We start from the raw sequence: 17,607 nt of genomic DNA, 5'->3' as shown, positions 1-17,607 counted from the left end.
TAAGAGTGTATGCTGGTCTTTCTTTTGTCTGTTTTCTCCTGAATTTTTTGTGAGCTCGGTGCCTTTCCGCTCGGACTGCAGGTGGGGTGGTGGCGCAGCAGAAGCAGTGATGCTTTGGGGAAGATGGGGGAATGGATTGCTTGGGCTTAAAAGCCTCGAGTGTAAGCTCTGCGGTGTGGGTAGAGGCATGGAATGGAGAGGGATGTGTTATCTGCCTACTGCGTGGGGCAACAGTGTGAACCCCAGTGAGAAAATGGAAACCAACGCACCGACGGCACCGGGATCCTAACGGAGCTCCGCGCGGCGAAGAGTTAAAGCTTGAACTTAATCCGGCCCTAATTCTGCCCATATGGTTGGCTCCGGCGGCGCGGGGAAGGCCGGCGCGGTGGCGAAAATAAATACGGGTCCATCTGTGCGGCGGGCGGGGGGGCACCGGGAAAGGTGAGACGGGGCCGGGGCGGAGCCTCCCGCTGCGGGCGGGGGGGCGGCGGTACGGAGCGTGGCGCGGTACCGGCACCGCGCGGAGCGATGAGCGCTGCGCCCAGGCGCGGGTCCGTCCCCGCAGCCGCCTCACCCTTCGCCTGGGGACGCGTGAGTGCGCGGGGCGTGCGGGGCGACGTCCGGCTGAGGCCGTTCCGGGTGTGCGGAGGGAGGGGCGGCTGCGGGGCGCCCGCTGGAAAGGCCCGGCCCCCCCGGGTCCTGCCCTGCTGTTCGCTGATGCTCTGCCGGGTTCGGGCACGCGCTGCCCCTCCTCCGCTCCCCCGGCACATGAGCGGGGGTTGGGGGCGGAGGAGCTCTGCCCACCTGCGGGGCCGTGGCCGCCGTCTGCTTTCCTCCCCCACAAAAGCTCCTGGCGAAGGGTCCCGGAGGCGGCGGAGCTGCGCGCAGCGCGCAGTGATGGCCGCGGGCGGTGTCGGTGCTGACGAAGCTGGGGCAGGAATTGCCTTCGCTTGATCTTTCCGCGCAGATTGTCCCGTTTTAGGGAGCTTTGCCCAGAGCAGATCTCGGCTGCCTGATGGTGGTGAGGAGGAAAATGAAACTCTCCGTCTCCACGCACGTGTGCTGCGTCACCGCCAGCAGCTGGGGAGAGCTTGCCAGCAAGGAAACAATGAGGCTGGAGCTCATTCCTCGGGACGGGTGGGCAGAGCCGTTTCAGCGCTGGTGAGGTCCCTCCTGTTTGGCTCAGCACCGCAAACACCCCATCCTGGTTGAGCGCACCCCGGGGTGCTGCTGTCCCGACGGCAGTGACCGCTGCCAGAAAGTATGGATGGTTTCACTGATGGGGGTTCGGTTCTCTTCGGGGCCGAGCTGGTGTATGGAAAACATGGCTTCACATAGACAAGGCTGTGGTAGCGAGTCTGGGGCAGGAGGCCAGGAGGGAGCGCTGGGAGGGCTGTGCCGCTGATGCAGGGCTGTCCCAAAGGCAGTCAGGTAGGGGGGCTCAGCCTCGGCCCGGCTCCTCCCTGTCACCTCCTGTGCCTCGCAGGGGAGCCGGGGCACGCGGCTGCTGGCTGTCCCAGCTCAGCACTGCCTCCACCTGAGCTCCTGTGCGGGGCGTGGGGCAGAATGGTGTGCAGGTTCCAAACCCGGGACTCTGCTAGGAGCTCAAACGTAGGGAGAACATTCCATTGTGTGAGCCAGGGAGAGCTGCTGCAAAGCTGTGCCACGATCTCAATGCTCGAATTGCAGCCGAGTGCTGAGCGCAGGGTGGGGGTCCGGAGTCAGAGCTGTGCTGGTGCCGTGGGGCACCATGCCCACCCCCAGTGCTGTCCTCAGTGCTGTGCCCGTCCTCCCCGCAGCGCTCAGCCCCCAATTCCCGCAGCATTCCCCCCCCGGCCCTGTGCCGCCGGAGCTGCCGAACAGCCGCGCTCTTCATGCCGATTATTTCAATCACAAGCGTGTCTTGTCTCCCCGGCCGAAATTTCTTTCATAGACGGCGGAAAGTGAAATTTGTGCAATGTCTGTAGGAGGCTGAAGAAAGGCCCTTTGTGCACCCTGTGCGCGGGGCATTGGGCAGCCTCCAGCAGCACCCTCCGCCACCCCAGCGCTCCCGGCTCGCGGGATGAATGCTGTGCTTGTCCGGAGAGCGGGACCTGCTCTTAAAGCCAGAGCCGGGCCCCCTGGCCAGTCCCACCGGTGTGGGCACGGCTCGGCCGAGGCAGCCCCCTGGGTGCCCCATGGTGAGGGCAGGTGCCGCGTTGTGGCCGCACGATGTTCCTGTACTGGAAGAAGCGGGGTGCATACGAGCTGGGGGCTCTGCCCCCCGCGCTGGCGGGCATGGAGTACGGGGCGGTGGAGCGCTTCTCCTGGAGCTCCAGCCTGGACATCAGCGAGCAGCTGGCGGGTACGTCATGGGGCTGGAGGGCGATGGTGTGGCAAAAACCCTGCACAGAGACAGAGGGACCGCTGTGCGCTGGGAGACTGCGGCAGGGCTGGGAGAAGGGATGCTGTGGTGCAGCTGGGGAGCACCCAGAGAGCTGCCTGCTCCATGCACCACAACTGGCAAGCAGGTTGTGAAGTCCTGGTGTGTGTGTGTGTGTGAACCCCTGCTGCCGGTGGTGGTGTTTGGGAAGGGCCACGGCAGTTTGCAGTGTGACCTGGTGTGGGGCGGCAGGGCAGGGGGCTGCTGTCACCCTCCTCGTGGTTTTGGTGAGTTGGGCAAACATCCCTTTGCCAGTCTGAAAGAATTTCTGATTTGTTTCTGTTATTATTCATAATAGGTCAAGTGAAATGATGGTGGTGGAGGGGCCAAGCAGCCCGGCGGGCGCTGCGGGGCGGCGGTGGGGACAGAGTGCCCATTGTGCTGCTGCAGTGTGGGGCTGGCGTGTGGGCAGCGGGGCCCCACGGCAGCCGCACTCCTGGCTCTCTCCCACAGGCACTGCACCCAGGGGTGCCCACGGGGGTCCTCATGGAGGTGCCCTGGGCTGGTGTGAGCATAGGCCACACATTGCGCACAGGAGAGCTCTCGCTTCAGCCCTGGTGCCCACTGGTGTGCCGCAAGCTGCCTGGAGTCTGTTATTTTTAAACTATTAGGCACGACACATAACAAAAGCTTTCAAAATAGGATTTGTCCTCAAGGCCGATTTAGCTGTTAGAGCTTAAAGCAGACCGTAAGCCCCTTTGGGGACTGGCGAGGAGCAGATTTAGCACTCCTGGCACTGCCCTCGGCCCGTGCCTCTCCTGGCAGCGGATGCAGGACGATGCCCCCAAGCCCTGCTCTCTGCTGTGGCCATCCCAGCTCTGTTACCCATCGGGAAATAAATCTCCGTATTAGGGCAGGTTTGGGGCTTTGGGCCCGTTCCTGTGTTTGCAGCAGTGGGAGTTTGGGGAGTGCACTGTGTATCATCGCTGGCAGCACTCAGGGCTGCCGTCCCCATCCCAGGGGCAGCTCCCAGCCCCTCTCCCAGCTGTGGGCAGTCCTGGCCTTGCTCAGCCCCGTGTCTGGAGCAGCTGTGGGACCCCTTCTGTGGGCAACATGTGCCCGGAGTGGCCCCGGCACTCTGTGGCAGGAAGCAGGAGGCAGCTGGTCCCAGTGCTGCGGGTGCATGCTGCTCTTCTCTGCTGGAGAAGCTGGAGTCACAGCGCTGGGTTCTGGGCATGGGGACATGAGGTTTGGTGCATCACCAGGGCAGGAGGTTGGCAGCCTCTGCTCTCTGCCTTCTGCCCGAAAGCTGGGTGCTCACTGCCAGGGACCCATCCTCCTGCAGGGGCCATGGGGCAACAGCTGTGGGGCAGGGTTGGGCGTGGGGTTCCAGGGCTCCATGTGTGCATCCAGCGCTAACCCCAGCTCTCTCCTGCAGATGAGCAGTGCCCAGCAGAGGAGCAGGGGCTGCGTTGCCAGAATCCTGACTGCACTGACAAGAGGAGGGCGGCCAAGGTAGGGCATGGGGTGCCAGCAGTGCGGCTTTCAGCTCGGGCTGTGCCATCAGGAAGGCAGCAGGCATGCAGTATTGGTGCAGATCTGGGCAGGTGGAGGCTCCCATGGGCTCGCCCTGGTTCCCAATGCCTCTGGTGCCAGCAGAACTGGTTGGTGCAGCTGGCTGGCAGGCAGCCATGGGGCAGAAAGCCCTGGGCCAGTAGGATGTGGCTAGGTAGCAGGGAAGGGCTGCAGCCACTTCCCCACATGGTGGGAGCTGTGTATGGCAAACATCCCTTGGCAGCATCGCGGTCCCACCGCCCGTGTGTGCCTGCAGGCTCGTGCGTGGCTGGGATTTAACTGCGTGGCAGCAGCTTCCCTGTTTCCCCACCTGCTGTAATTCAGGCTAATCTCATTGAGCCCGTCTGTCCTGTTCCCGGTGGGAGCACCGCTCGGCAAGCCAGCACAGGCAGCGCGGCTGTGCCCAGGAGGGAGGGAACCTCTGCTGCAGCTCTCTGCTGCACACCGGGGCTTGGCAGTAGAGCTACACAGGGCCCCTCTAGGAGCAGCCGCGTTCCTACCCGCGTCCATTGAGGGATGTGGAGGGATGGGAGCGCCGTGATCAGGCTGGGAAGTGCAAGGCTCTGGAATTAAGCAGAGCCTGCGGCTGGAAGCGCCCCATGCCACCTCTCCTAATCTTGTTGATCGCTAATGTAAAGCCGGAGTGGATTTAGGGCCCCTTATCTCTGGCTGCTTGACCTGCTGGCTCGCTCCGGGCCGTCCTCGCTGCTGGTGCCGCGCTGCTGCTCTGCTCCTGGTGAGTGCCGGGTTCCTGCTCAGTGCGCCGAGGCCGCGCTGGTGGGGAGGGCGTGCAGTGCTCAGCCGTGCGGTGCGATGCTCCCGGTCTCGGCGGGAAGGGCAGCGCAGGAGCATTGCTCCAGCAACAAGAGCGATGGTAGTTGGGCCCTGGAGGCCTGGCAGCACCACCGCAGGCTTTTATGGTGAGCAGATGAGCTCTGGTTTTTGGAATGAGGCACCCGCTGCCTTTTGAGAGCATCAGGGAGGAAATAACAAAGCGGTGACCTTTCAAGCAGTGCGGGTTTTGGGAAGACTCTTCTCCCCAGCTCCTTCCAGAGCCGGGCTGTGCCCTCAGCCCCCCCAGCACCTCTGTCCTGCAGTGCAGGGAGTGGGGCAGGCACCTGCCTGGGGAGGGGAGGGCGGTGTGGGCAGAGTGGGGATCAGGCATGGGGGAAGTGAGGCGGGCAGGCAGGTGTGCAGCGCGGCCGCAGGCGTGGCGTGCCGTGTTTGCACGGGTGGAGCTGCTGGGTAAACACAGCGCGGGACACACGTGGCACCAGGCTGCGGCCTCGTGCCAGCACCACCGGGAGCAAACGGCCGGGAGCCATCCCCAGTGTTGGGCAGCCAGATGGGGCCATGCGAGGACGTGCAGGCGGGCAGGTTGGTGAGCAGTACAGCCGCGGTGCTTCCACCCTGCAGTCCCAGGCTCTGCCTATGGGTTTGGGTGTCCCTCGGCATCCCCGTGGTGGGGGGAGCCGGGTGCGGTGAAGGCAGTGTGGTGCTGGGGGAGCGCGGGCGGCGGGCCGCGTCAGCATTGACCTCAGCAGCGCCGGGAGGAAGGAGGGCAGGAAGCGGGGGCGGCTCGGGGTGCACCGGCGCTTCCTCTGCCGCACAGCGGGGCCCGCGCTCCTGGGATGCCGCACCACAGCCCTTCTACTCATGGGGTGGCCGTGGGGCACTGCCAGATGGGGACGTACCTCGGGTGTGGGCTGACAGCCCCCAGCAGCACCCCAACCCCTGGCACAGCCCCCAGCAAAGGGTCACGGGCTGTGCGCCGCGCTGGGGCTGGCCAGGGGTTTAAAAATAAATGCCTGTGAATGCCCGGCCGAGGCTGAGGCTGGGCGCACAATCGGAGGAAATGCATCGGCTTGCGAGCATTGTTTTGCTGCAGACACTTGCTTCCTCCGTTCTGCTGTGGGGACACTGATCTCGCAAACACAAAAGGGCTCCGGAGTGGCCCTGCAGCCCCTCTGAGAGCACAGCAGGTCCTGGTGCACCCTCAGCCCAGCATGGGACGTCAGGAATGGGCGAGTGGGGGTCAGGTGCCCCCAGAGCCTCCAGTGCCCTCTCTCCCCCCGTGTCCAGCTGTGTGCAGCCCTTCTGCTGCAGTCCCAAGGCTCTGAGGGTCTCTGTGCAGTGCAGTGGTGATGGGGAGGGGGCTCAGCACAGCCCTCAGGGGGTGAGGGGATCCCGCTGCTGCCCTGTCCCAGCCCACAGCTGCACCCCACAGGTATGCCACCATGCCGAGTGCCAGCAGCTGAACCGCAGCAGCCCGCTCAGCCTGTGTGAGGCCTGCGACGGGCACCTGCATGACACCATGCACTTCGATGGGCACATCCGCTTCGATCTGCCCCCGCCAGGTGAGCCGGGCTGGCTGCATCCTGGGCCCTTGGTGGGACACAGCAGGGCCAGCAGGTTGAGCACAGCCTGGCCCCATTGCTCATTGACAGGCTCCATCCTGGCTCGCAACGTGTCCACACGCTCGTGCCCGCCGCGCACCAGCCCTGCCTCTGACATGGAGGATGATGATGAGGGACCGGCGGACGGGAGAGGGTGAGTGCATGTCCCAGCCCTTTCTGCAGTTCATGGGACAGAGCGGGTGTCTCCGTGTTGCCAGCAGACCCTGCAGGACTGCTGGCTCACTCTGCCCATGCCCGCAGGGACAGGAGAAGCTCGGCACTGAAGCTGCCCAAGAAGAAGGCTCGGCGCAGGCACACAGATGTAAGGCACCATCCCCTTCCTGGGGCTCTGCTGTGGGGTTATACTGTGGCCACATCCAAGTTGGGTGGGAGCCCTTGGTGAACTGCTTGTCTCCTGCAGGACCCCAGCAAGGAGTGCTTCACCCTCAAATTCGACCTTAATGTTGACATCGAGGCGGAGATTGTGCCGGCCATGAAGAAGAAGTCCCTGGGGTGAGTGTGCCTATGCCAGGTACAGCCCTGACAGGCACAGAGATCCCACAGGACCCATAATGATGATATCCCACAGGGATGTGCTGCTGCCAGTCTTTGAGAGGAGGGCGATTGAGCACAGCAAGGTGGACATCTACCTGGACCAGTCCAACACACCGCTCTCCCTCCAGTTTGAGGCGTACCGCTTCGGGGGACACTACCTGCGAGTGAAAGGTATGGAGGGGAGCAAATATAAGGCCAGCCCAGGCATCACGAGGCTGGGGGCTCTGACAGCTCTGTGCTCCCGTAGCCAAGCCTGGGGACGAGCTGAAGGTGGAGCAAGCAGCACGGGACGCACGCTCAGCCAGCCTGCCCATCCTGCGCCCCGCCAGCACCGCTGCACTCCTTGGGACAGGGCTGGAACCAGGGCCGGGCCGTAGGGAGGGCACTGACATCCTGGTGAGTACCCGCTCACCCTGTGCCTCATGTATCCGGGGGGGTAGGGGCACACCAGAGCAGTAGGGTGTCTCCTGGTTGGCCTCATGCAATGAGGGTGCAAACCCCCTGGCAGCCTTGAGAATGGGCTCAGCTCCCAGCAGTGCTGTGTTGTGCCAGTGGTGCCACATTGCAGTGTGGGCAGTGCCTGGCGCCAGGCGTGGCAGCTCAGCTGGCAGCCCTACAGCTGTGCCACGTATGGGCTGGTACCTGAGCAAAGCAAAGCTCCACGCCCCAGGGCCCCATGGCTGTGAGCTGCCATGCAGACCCCAGGGCTCGCCCTGGCTGCACTCCCGGCTGGGACGTGGCCACTGTCCCTCCTCGCCTTGGCACCTGTCAGCTGCTGTGTGCAGCCTCAGTCCTGCCCTGTGGACCCTGGTCCCAGATAAGCTGTGGGGCCGGACCTGCTGCCACTCCCTGTGGGAGCAGATGCCACACTCGTGTGGCCACACAGCCACGCAGCTCCTGCTCCCCAGAATTTGGCTCCAGGGATCCCAGCGTGGGGCCAGCAGCTCTTAGCTCTCTGTGCCAGAAGCCCCCGAGTGCACCAAGCTGGCTGTGTGGCCGGGGCTGGTGGCTGCCCGCATCCGGCAGTACGATGCCTGGCAGTGGGACTGGCACTGCGCTGGGGGGGCAGAAGGGATGGCGGTCACAGGGCCACCTCCACAGCTGGGTCCCCGCGGGCAGGTGGGAGCAGAGCCGAACCAGGGCAGCAGGGCCAGCGTGGGCCAGGGCGCCTGGGGACACCATGGCATGGTGAGCTATGGGGCCGTGCTGGGGCGAAGTAGAGATTCTCCAGGGCTCACTGGGCATATGGTGCTGTTACGGCTTGGGGACAGTATGTCTCTCTGTACCATGCAATGGCCATGCTGCACTTTGTACCAGGAGAGGAGAGGGCAGGCCACGTCGTGGTGTGGCCTTGGCATGGGGTTGTGGGGATTCATGAGCGTGGCATGAGCCGAGTGCCCGGGCAGGCGGGTGCTGTGTGGCCGGGACCCAGCTCCGCTGCGGGATGGTGGGCTTTGATCTTTGCCAGCGAATTGTTCGGGTCTGTTTAGCTTATCTGGCGAGGAGGGAAATTAGGTTTTCTGCGCTGGCCCCACCTCCTTTTGTTCGGAGAAGCCCAGCCAGAGCTGCCTGACTCTGCGGTTCAAGTTCAGAGCACGGCTGGGTGGTGCGGGGCTCGGGGTGCTGCACCCTGTGGGATGCGCTGAGCCGCGGTGCCCCTCTGCCACGGGGTGTGGGCACAGGACCGGTGCACTTGGCCCCCTGTATGCAGGATGCAGGTACGCAGGTCAGTGCGGGTGCGGGCGCAGAGAGCTCATGTCCTGTGGGGGCCTGGCTCTGCACACCCTAGAAAGGGACCGGCTATAGGGTGTGGGGGACACATCAGCAGGAGCAGAGCAGGGCTTTTCGGGGGCTGTCCCTGCACTGTGAAGCGTGCAGGGCTGGTGCTGACCTGCGGCACCGACTGTACTTGTGCAGGCTCCGGGCAGGCGGCGGAAGAACATGACGGAGTTCCTGGGGGACACCAGCATCCCCAGCCCTGAGCCATCCCTGCATGGCAGCGGCTCTCTGCCCACCAATGGCACCGACACCTGGAAGAACCGTGCTGCCAGCCGCTTCAGTGGCTTCTTCAGCTCCGGCACCAGCACTGGCCCCTTTGGGCGGGTAGGTGGGCAGAGGAGGGGTGTGGGAGTCATGGTGCTGTGCTGGGGCGGTGGTGGGATGAGGTCCTGCATGGCTGTGCCCTGGATTGGGGGGCAGGGCCACAGAACCATGGCACTCTGCCACTGTCCCCAGCCCATCTGCTCATGCCTTCCAGCAGGAGGTGGACAAGATGGAGCAGCTGGAGAGCAAGCTGCACACCTACAGCAGCTTCGGGCTGCCCAAACTACCACCGCAGCTCCGCTTCGACCAGGACTCCTGGGAGGAGGATGGGGACGACAGCAGCCTGGTGCTAGAGGACAGCTGGCAGCAAATCATTGAGGGCACAGAGGTAGGGCTGGGATTGATGGTGGTGCTGGCCACACTCTTTGGATAGTGAAACACTGACGCTTGGCCCTGCAGGCCCTGACGCGCCGGCAGTGCCACCAGCAGGAAGCCATCTGGGAGCTGCTGCACACTGAGGCCACCTACATCCGAAAGCTAAAGGTCATCACTGATGTGAGTGCCCATGGCCCATGTTCCTCAGCCACAAGTGTCCCCCATACCATGGCTCCTGCCCCACGAGCTCCTGCTCTGTCCCCACAGCTCTTCCTCTGTTGCCTGCTGAACCTTCAGGAGTCAGGGCTGCTGTGTGAGGTGAGTGCACTGTGTATGTAGGGGCTGTGCTGTGGGGTCTGGGGTAACAGCAGCGTGGTGCACAGCAGGGGTCCCCCAGCATGGTGGGTGCATGGGGATGTGACCCACGGCGGCTCCCCGCCTCCCCACGTAGGTGGATGCTGAGCGCCTGTTTGGCAACATTGGGGAGATCATCCAGCTGCACCGCAGCCTGTGGAGCAGCGTCATGGCCCCGGTGCTGGACAAGGCCCGCCGGACCAAGGTGCTGCTTGACCCCATGGACTTCCTCAAGGGTTTCAAGACGGTGAGTGCCAACCCTGTGCTGCGCCATGGGCTGTGCCGGGCTGTGCCCTGCAGTGACACCTCCGTGTTGCCCACAGTTTGGAACGCTCTTCAAGCCCTATATCCAGTACTGCATGGAGGAGGAGGGCTGCATGGAGTACATGCGCAATCTGCTGCGCGACAGCGAGCTCTTCCGTGCCTATGTGACGGTAAGGGGGGAGTGGCAGGGCTGGGGCTGGGGCTGCGGCTGGAGCTGACATCTGCGTGTTGCAGTGGGCTGAGAAGCACAAGCAGTGCAGCCGCCTGAAGCTCAGCGACATGCTGGTGAAGCCGCACCAGCGCCTCACCAAGTACCCACTGCTCCTCAAGTCCGTGCTGAAGAAGACAGACGATGCGCGCACCCGTGATGCCATCCTCACCATGGTAAGGGGCACGATGTGCGAACGGGGGCAGGTGGGCAACCCAGCCTCTCAGCCCTGTGCCTGTGCTGCAGATCGGCTCTGTGGAGCACTTCATCAACCACGTCAACTCACGGATGCGCCAGCGGCAGGAGCAGCAGCGCCTGGCTGCCATCCTCAGCCGCATCGATGCCTATGAGGTGGTGGAGGGCAGCACGGACGAGGTGGACAAGGTAGGCTGGGCACGGCACAGCTGCAGTGCTGTGCTGTGTCCTGACCTGTGCTGACCTCCCTGGCTCCCTGCAGCTGCTGAAGGAGTTCCTGCGGCTGGACCTGACGGCCCCCATGCCTGGCACCTCCCCGGATGACACCCGGCAGCTTCTGCTCGAAGGCAGCCTGAAGATGCGGGAAGGTAAAGACAGCAAGGTGAGGATGGGGGGCATGGGGAGCTCATGCATTGTGTGCGGGCTGGCACCCATGGCCCTGGTCTCACCCCCACAGATGGACGTCTACTGCTTCCTCTTCACCGACCTCTTCCTCATCACCAAGCCCGTCAAAAAGGCTGAGCGCACCAAGGTGATCCGACAGCCCTTGCTGGTGGACAAAGTCATCTGCCGGGAGCTGAAGGACCCAGGTGAGTGGCACCAGGGGGGAGGAGTTGCACGCCAGGAAGACATTAGAAGTCCAGGCCTCACAGCCCCTCATCCACAGGCTCCTTCCTCCTCATCTACCTGAATGAGTTTGGCAGCGCCGTGGCTGCCTACACCTTCCAGGCCAGTGGGCAGTCGCTGTGCCGCAGCTGGGTCGAGGCGCTGCACAACGCACAGGTGAAGACACCGTGTGGGAGGGACGTGGGGGTCTCGTGCCCACAGCCCTCTGACACCTGCCATCCCCAGAACCTGCTGCAGCGGCTGCGGCTGCAGGAGCAGCAGCGTGGGCAGTGCCGGCGCCTGCAGGAGGAGGAGGAAGATGAGGAGGACAGTGAGAGCAGCACCTCGACCGCCAGCTCGCCCACGGTGCTGCGCCGCAGCAGCACCAGCCTGGACTCCCAGCAGTGGTATGAGTGGGACAGGGACACTGTGACCACAAGTGTGGCACAGCCCCCTCCTCACCTTCCCATCTCCCACAGCCCCTCAGACGGCTCCACTGAGACCATCTCAGTGGTAGTGGTGGACGGCAGCGATGAGCTCTCCTCCCCAGACTTGGATGTGGGGCCATTCGGTTCACCATCAGACAGCACCTCTGTCAGCACTGGCACCTCCATCAGCACCGCCACCGGCACCTCTGGCAGCACCCCAACGCGCGAGCTGCCCTCAGGCAGCTTGCCCCTGCCCCCCAGTGTCACCGCACAACCTGGCAGCTGCTGCTCAGCATCCATCGACAGCGCCTATGGCACACTCTCACCTGCCTCACCACGGGACTTTGCCCCACAGCAGGACGTAGGGGCTGAGGAGGGGCCAGAAGCCCTGGCCCCACGGCCCCCCTCGCCCCGGCTGCGCCGTCGGACGCCTGTGCAGCTCCTGCCCTGCAAGGCCCGAGTGCTCAAGTCCAAGTCAGAGGCCAGCCTGCTTCAACTGCTGGCCGGGCCCCCTGCCCCACTCACTCAGAGCCGGAGCCTCTCTGACCTATGCATGGCCCCCCCTGCTCCCCCGTTGCTCCAGCGGACTAGCCATTCCCCAGAGCATCTGGCCCCCGGTGCCGGCAGCAGCAGTAGTGGTGACTCCACTTCAGAGCTCTCAGAGCCAGAGGAGCCCATGGAGACCCCTGTGCCCACCATGGGCAAGCCCGGCCACAGCCCTCAGCCCCCTGCCCACCGCACGCTCTCAGACTCCTCATCAGCGCAGCACCGCAAGCTGACGCTGGCACAGCTCTACCGAATACGGACCACACTGCTCCTCAACTCCACGCTGACAGCCTCGTATGTGCAGCCCATCCCCTCTGCATGCCACGTGCCGGGCCCCACCCTGACCAAGCCTCTTTCTTTCTTGTGCGTTGCAGGGAGGTCTGAGAGCTGCCAGGGCAGTGAGGATGAGGATGGACGTGCGGCTGCTCCAAGAGCTCTTCCTGCTTCTAACCGTAGCGTAACGTCGGGGCTGGGCAGAGCAGGCACCCACCAGCTTGTGCCAGGATGTCACACGTGGGGACACAGAGCAGTCCCGTCTGGGAGGATGCATCCCGGCAGGGCAGCACCGGGCTTCCCATTGCTACCCAGGGGTGTCCGTGTGGAGCTGGACATGGCGCACAGTGTGGCCGTGGGGCTGCGCCTGGGGAGGCCATGGGCTCGGCGGCTCCGCGCAGGGAGGAGGGATGGTGACGTCGGCAGCGGGGAGTGGGGAAGGTGTGAGATGGCTGCGGGGTGGGCAGCACAGGGCTGCTGGCACGTGGGGCAGGAGGTGGGGGGCAACGACACGAGGGGACAGGGCTGAGGTGGGGCTAGCAGTGGCCACAGGGTCTGGCCAGGGCATGGTTTGGGGGCCAGGATGTAGGAGCGTGGGAGCTGCAGTGGCCGAGCGCTGGGTGCCGTCCTGTGCTGGGCTGGTGGGGAGCTACTGCCTGTTGACACAGCCCACACTGGAGTGGGATGCCACTGCAGAGTGTGTATTTATTGTGCTTCAGGCTGTCCCTGTAGCAGTGCTGCCTGCTGGCACTGGGAGGTGGCGGTGGCTGCACTGTGGGCATGTACTGGCCACGGCACCTGTGCTGGCTGCAGTGCGATCCAGCCAAGCAATAAACCTAGCTGTGTGCATGCTGCGCCCGCCTCGCCTCTCCTTCGGGCAGCAGCCAGGCACCGCGGGGTGAGGGGGAGTGGATGTGGAGCAGATACCATGCAAGGCTCATGGAGCCAGCCACAGCTCTGTACCCTAGCTCGGGGAGGGAGGGGGGTCAGGGTGCAGCTCTGCCTAATGAAGCAGAGGGCACTGTGTCCCCTCCGGGCTGTGTCTGTGCTGCTGGGGGGAATGCAAGGGACATGGCGGGCTGGCGCAGGTCCCTCCTGCGCAGCGTTCCTGTCATGTGCTTTCGAACCCTCTGGTCTCATTTCCAAAAAAGCATTTCCTCCTGCTGTGGTCACATATAAAAGCCTGCTTGGGGAGGGCTGGTGCTCATTCATCACACGTCGTGCAGCAGCAATGGGGCGTGGGGGAACCCTGCACTGAGTCTCCCCCACACTGGGGGCCCCGTGCTCTGTTGTGCCCACCCCTGTCACACGGCATGACCCAGCTGTGCCGGCTACAAGGATGAAGCACCGCTGCCCAGGGGCGGCCTCGGTGAGTGTGGGGGGGTGGGGGCCCGCTGGCTAGGCTGGTGTGGCCCTGGGTGTTCGGAGCCGGTGGTGGCTGTGGGTGGTTTCAGTGGAAGTGGTGCAAGATGTACTCGGCAACACGCTGAGGGGCCATGTCCCACAAAAGTGCTCGCTCTCTGTCCAAGCTGTGCTGAACACCTGGAGGCTGCAATCTGCCCTCCTGCAGCCTGACCCGGGGCACAGCAGTGGGGACTGTGGGTGGGATGTGGTCACAGGGGTGATAGGTATGGCACGGCCATGGGGACCACAGGCACAGCGCGGTTATGGGAACCACAGGTATAGCACAGCCAAAGGGCTAGGCACGGCCACGGGCACTGTGGGCACAGCACGGTCACAGGGAGTGTGGATGCAGCCACAGGGATGGAGGGCAGAGCACGGCCACAGGACCACGGCCAGGCTGCACTGAGAGCCTGCAAGCATGGGTCAGGGATGCCATTGCAGCCCCACGCATGGTGGCAGACGGTGACAGTGAGGTGGCTGCGGGCTCTGAGTAGGTGGGTGCCCCAGCCCTGTGGGGCCAGGAGCAGAGGCTGCAGACAGAACCGTGTTACGGGTAGGGGTGGTGCTTGAGCGGCATAGGAAGCAGAGGCCCCGCTGCGTAACCAGTGCTGCACAGCACCTGCCCACCGGGTGCCAGGGATGGGGCGGCACACGCGTGCAGGTCGGGCCCCGCTGCGGGGTGCTCGTGCCCAGCAGGGCTGTGCGCTGACTCAGACGAGCCGCTGGCTGCTGGGCTCCTTGTTGTGGTGCGGCCGCCCTGATGCCATCGCAGCGCTATGCAAATGGCACAGCCTGTGCATGGTTTCCAGTCCGGCGGCGGCGGGTTTAATAGAAAATGATTCAGTCCCTGTAATCGGGGTGATCTCGGCTGGGAAATCCAGCCCCCGGCGTGGAATCCCCTGGCTCCCTGCCTGCCGTGGCCAAGCAAACGCTGCTCACATCACAACAATGTGTGTGGCTCTGGGACCCCACCGGGCTGCGGGTGGTGGAGTGGGGCAGGCACCCCCTGTGTTCCCTCCAGAGCTCCTCTCCACTCAGCACCCAGCACCCTGCGGGGTGGCGGGGGAGCAGTGACCTACTTTGGGACGCACGCATGAAGTGTGATAGCATCGGGGACAGCGTGAGCTGGGCATGGTTTCCTCTCAGGGAGGAAATCGCCTCATCTGTGAGGCAGATAAAAAGGGAGGAAAGTGGAGGGAGGTGTTAACCCTCCCATGCCCTGAACTGCACACTGTGTGGGACTGAGCACTGGGCTGGCTGATGGCATCTGGGGGCTGAGTGCAAGTGGGCAATGCTGGTGTGCCTGAGCCCAGAGGGTGACCCATGTGCCCACACGGTGTGTGCCCTATGCTGAGGTCAGGAAAACAATTACTCAGGGACCCAGGGGAAAACCCGGCACAGGGGCTGCCTTGGGGCATTCCCAGCCCTGGGGCTGTGGGCATGGGGCTGCCCCTGGCTGTCCTGCTCTGCTGCCAGCCCTGCAGGGCAGCGGCATCTGCTTGGCCTAACATCCTGCAGATTGGGCTTGGCTGGGGCTCAGGTGCCCGTTGTACATGGCTGGAAGCCCAGTGAGTGTGATGGCCCAGCCCTGCTGCCCTGGGATGCTCACTTTGCACCCAGGCTTTCTGCAGCCTGCCCTCTCCCTGCCGACAGGTGCTCCTGGCAGTGCTGTGGCTGCTGGCCAGCGGATCACAACCCCCGGGCTGCCAGGACTGTTCCATGCTACGCAGCCAGCAGGGCCTGGTGCTCCCATCCACCCGCACTCGGAGGTCCACTGTAAAGTCCTGCCCCTCTGGGATGAGCTGGATCCGTTCAGTTGATCGGTGCTGTAACCAGTGTCCCCCAGGTGAGAAGTGCCCGGCTGGCAAGGCACCGTGCACCAGGTGTGTTGTTTGCCATGGGCATGGTGGCATGGCACTGCCTGGGCATGCAGCAGTGGCCGTGCTCATTGTCCCTCTGCTGCCCACAGGGACATTCCTGCAAACCCCCTGCACGAGCCATGGAAATGACAACATCTGTGTAGCCTGTCCTGCCGGCACCTTTCTCTCCCACCCCAACACCCGCCCCAAGTGCGATGCTTGTTACACGTGTGACCATCAAAGTGAGTTGACAGTGTGCTGTGCCATGCTGTACCATATTGTGCCACGCTGTGCCATGCTGCATCATGCTGTGCCATGCTGTGCCACGCTGTGTCATGTTGTGCCACATTGTGCCATGCTGTGTCCCGTTGTGCCACACTGTGCCAAGCTGTGCCATGCTGTGCCATGCTGTGCCATGTTGTGCTGTGCTGCCCTGCTCATCACATGCCTCTGCAGCTTTCCAGACTGTGGTGAGCAACTGTTCAGCCACCAGCAACATCGCCTGTGGCTGTGAGTCTGGCCACTTTCGCGAGTGCCAAAACAAGGATGACTCCTGCAGTGACTTCTCCTGCAAGAAGTGCAAGACCTGCCCTGGGAAACTGCTCCTGCAGCCCTGTGAGTGTTTCTACCCAGCCCATGGCGTGCCACCTGCAGGGCCTCCACTGGCCTGACATGCACCCTCTCCCCAGGCTCAGACAGGCAAGATGCACAGTGTGGGAGCTGCAAGCCTGACTTCTACGCCGAAGGCAGTGAGTGCCACCCATGCCACATGTAAGCAGCTCCCGGGGGGGGGGGGGTGCTGGCAACACGGCACAGTGCCCACCATCCCTCTCCTTGCAGGAGCACCCCGGAGACATGCGGCGAGGAGTGCCAGCGGGTGTGTGGCCACCGTGCCCGAGGTGTGTGAGGTGGTGAGGCTGGGGATGAGGGCAGTGGGGTGGGGGGCATGGCTCCAGGGGACAGCACTACTTCCTTGCAGGCTCAGGGCTGGAGTACATCCTGCTGGGCCTTACCGGGCCCCTCTTCCTGGGTGCCCTTGCCATCTATCACAAGCGGAAGCGACTCCAGATGGAGACCCCAGCAGTCAGCCCCCTCCCTACAGCCTCACACTGGGACTGCTCTGGCCCCACAGCCTGTATGCACTCCATCACCCAGAGGGCTGCAGCAACAGAGGTGGTGCAGTGCCAGGTGAGTGCCTGCAGTGGGGTGGGTGGCTACCAGCTACAGTCGGGTGGTTCGCACTGGACCTGGCCAAACTCTCTGGACAGGTGTGGGAGCCTGGCCCCAGAATGGCGAGGAGGAGCTCCGAGTCCTCGGCCTTGCTGCACCAACAACCCAGCAGAGCAGCATTGCCCAACGGCACCACAGAGCCCTCGGTGCCCCAGGAGCCCAGCACAGTGCACAGCCCGGCCCCACCACTCAGCAGCCCCCAGCACTGTGCCCTGCTGCAGGGCAGCCAGCTCTACGCTGTCATCAATGCAGTGCCGGTGCGGCGCTGGAAGGAGTTCATGCGGGTCCTGGAGCTGCGGGACACAGAGATCGAGCTGGTGGAGATGGAGGTGGCACCGTTCCGCGACCGGCAGTACGAGATGCTGAAGCGCTGGTGCCAGCAGACCAGTGCCACGCTTGACCGCATCTTTGCTGCCCTGGAGCACATGGAGCTGTCGGGCTGCGCTGAGACACTGCGCCAGAGCCTGGCATTGGGACCCTGAATTCATGTCCGCAAAGAGGTGACACAGCACCAGCGGCTGCCCCAGAGCCCTCCTGGCTGCACTGTGCCCCCATCAGCAAAGTGAGCGGATCCGGCGCCACGGAGTGCCCTACCACTAAGTATTGTTACTTATGCTGTGTAGACATTTTATGTCAGTTATCTGGACTGCAGGCTCAGGCTGCAGGAGCAGGACAGAACTCAACTTCTGGGCCACTCACCCACCCCTATTTATGTCCTCTTTCTCCCGGGACCCCGTGCTGCTCGCAGGACGAGCAGGCACCGACCCCGCTGCCAACCCATGGGATAGTTCTCGAGGCCACCCAGCTGGTGCACATGGGTGGGCCTGCCCCTGCCCCAATAAAGTGGTGTGTTCTCCAGCCCTTGGCACCTGGCCCTTCTTCTGGGGCTGCTGCCGGCCCCACAGCACAGAAGTGGGGCCAACCGGGCTCCTGG

The 17,607-nt window shown here is 63.9% G+C and overlaps 2 protein-coding genes across 8 annotated transcripts; both read left to right on the top strand.

Annotated features, from left to right (window-relative positions):
- The first annotated feature begins 462 nt into the window (after positions 1–462).
- Positions 463–13,034, top strand: PLEKHG5 (pleckstrin homology and RhoGEF domain containing G5). Of its 7 annotated transcripts, none has more exons than XM_090123185.1 (22): positions 627–2,344; positions 3,801–3,877; positions 6,165–6,294; positions 6,385–6,487; positions 6,595–6,655; positions 6,755–6,846; positions 6,923–7,059; positions 7,136–7,284; positions 8,806–8,991; positions 9,149–9,319; positions 9,391–9,486; positions 9,574–9,624; positions 9,758–9,907; positions 9,984–10,094; positions 10,159–10,308; positions 10,379–10,516; positions 10,590–10,709; positions 10,785–10,917; positions 10,995–11,110; positions 11,180–11,340; positions 11,413–12,201; positions 12,282–13,034. In XM_090123185.1, exons 1-22 carry the CDS (start codon positions 2,212–2,214, stop codon positions 12,289–12,291), a joined length of 3,264 nt encoding a protein of 1,087 aa, XP_089979311.1. In that variant the 5' UTR covers positions 627–2,211; the 3' UTR covers positions 12,292–13,034. The 7 variants fall into 7 exon arrangements, with proteins under 7 accessions (XP_089979313.1, XP_089979308.1, XP_089979309.1 ...); XM_090123184.1 differs by having other exon boundaries at positions 9,146–9,319; XM_090123187.1 differs by lacking the exon at positions 627–2,344 and adding an exon at positions 463–591 and having other exon boundaries at positions 9,146–9,319; positions 10,995–11,340.
- A 123-nt stretch (positions 13,035–13,157) lies between these two features.
- On the top strand, positions 13,158–17,531 carry TNFRSF25 (TNF receptor superfamily member 25). The gene is made up of 8 exons (XM_031613548.2): positions 13,158–13,549; positions 15,238–15,430; positions 15,554–15,685; positions 15,900–16,058; positions 16,133–16,214; positions 16,284–16,342; positions 16,423–16,631; positions 16,712–17,531. Exons 1-8 carry the CDS (start codon positions 13,520–13,522, stop codon positions 17,153–17,155), a joined length of 1,308 nt encoding a protein of 435 aa, XP_031469408.2. The 5' UTR covers positions 13,158–13,519; the 3' UTR covers positions 17,156–17,531.
- Positions 17,532–17,607: the final 76 nt, after the last annotated feature.

This window comes from Phasianus colchicus, chromosome 22 (assembly GCF_987193195.1).
Source record: "Phasianus colchicus chromosome 22, bPhaCol1.hap1.1, whole genome shotgun sequence".
NCBI classification, from domain to species: Eukaryota; Metazoa; Chordata; class Aves; order Galliformes; family Phasianidae; genus Phasianus; species Phasianus colchicus.
The sequence above is the reverse complement of the archived record's forward strand: the minus strand, read 5'-3'. Positions and strand labels throughout refer to the sequence as shown.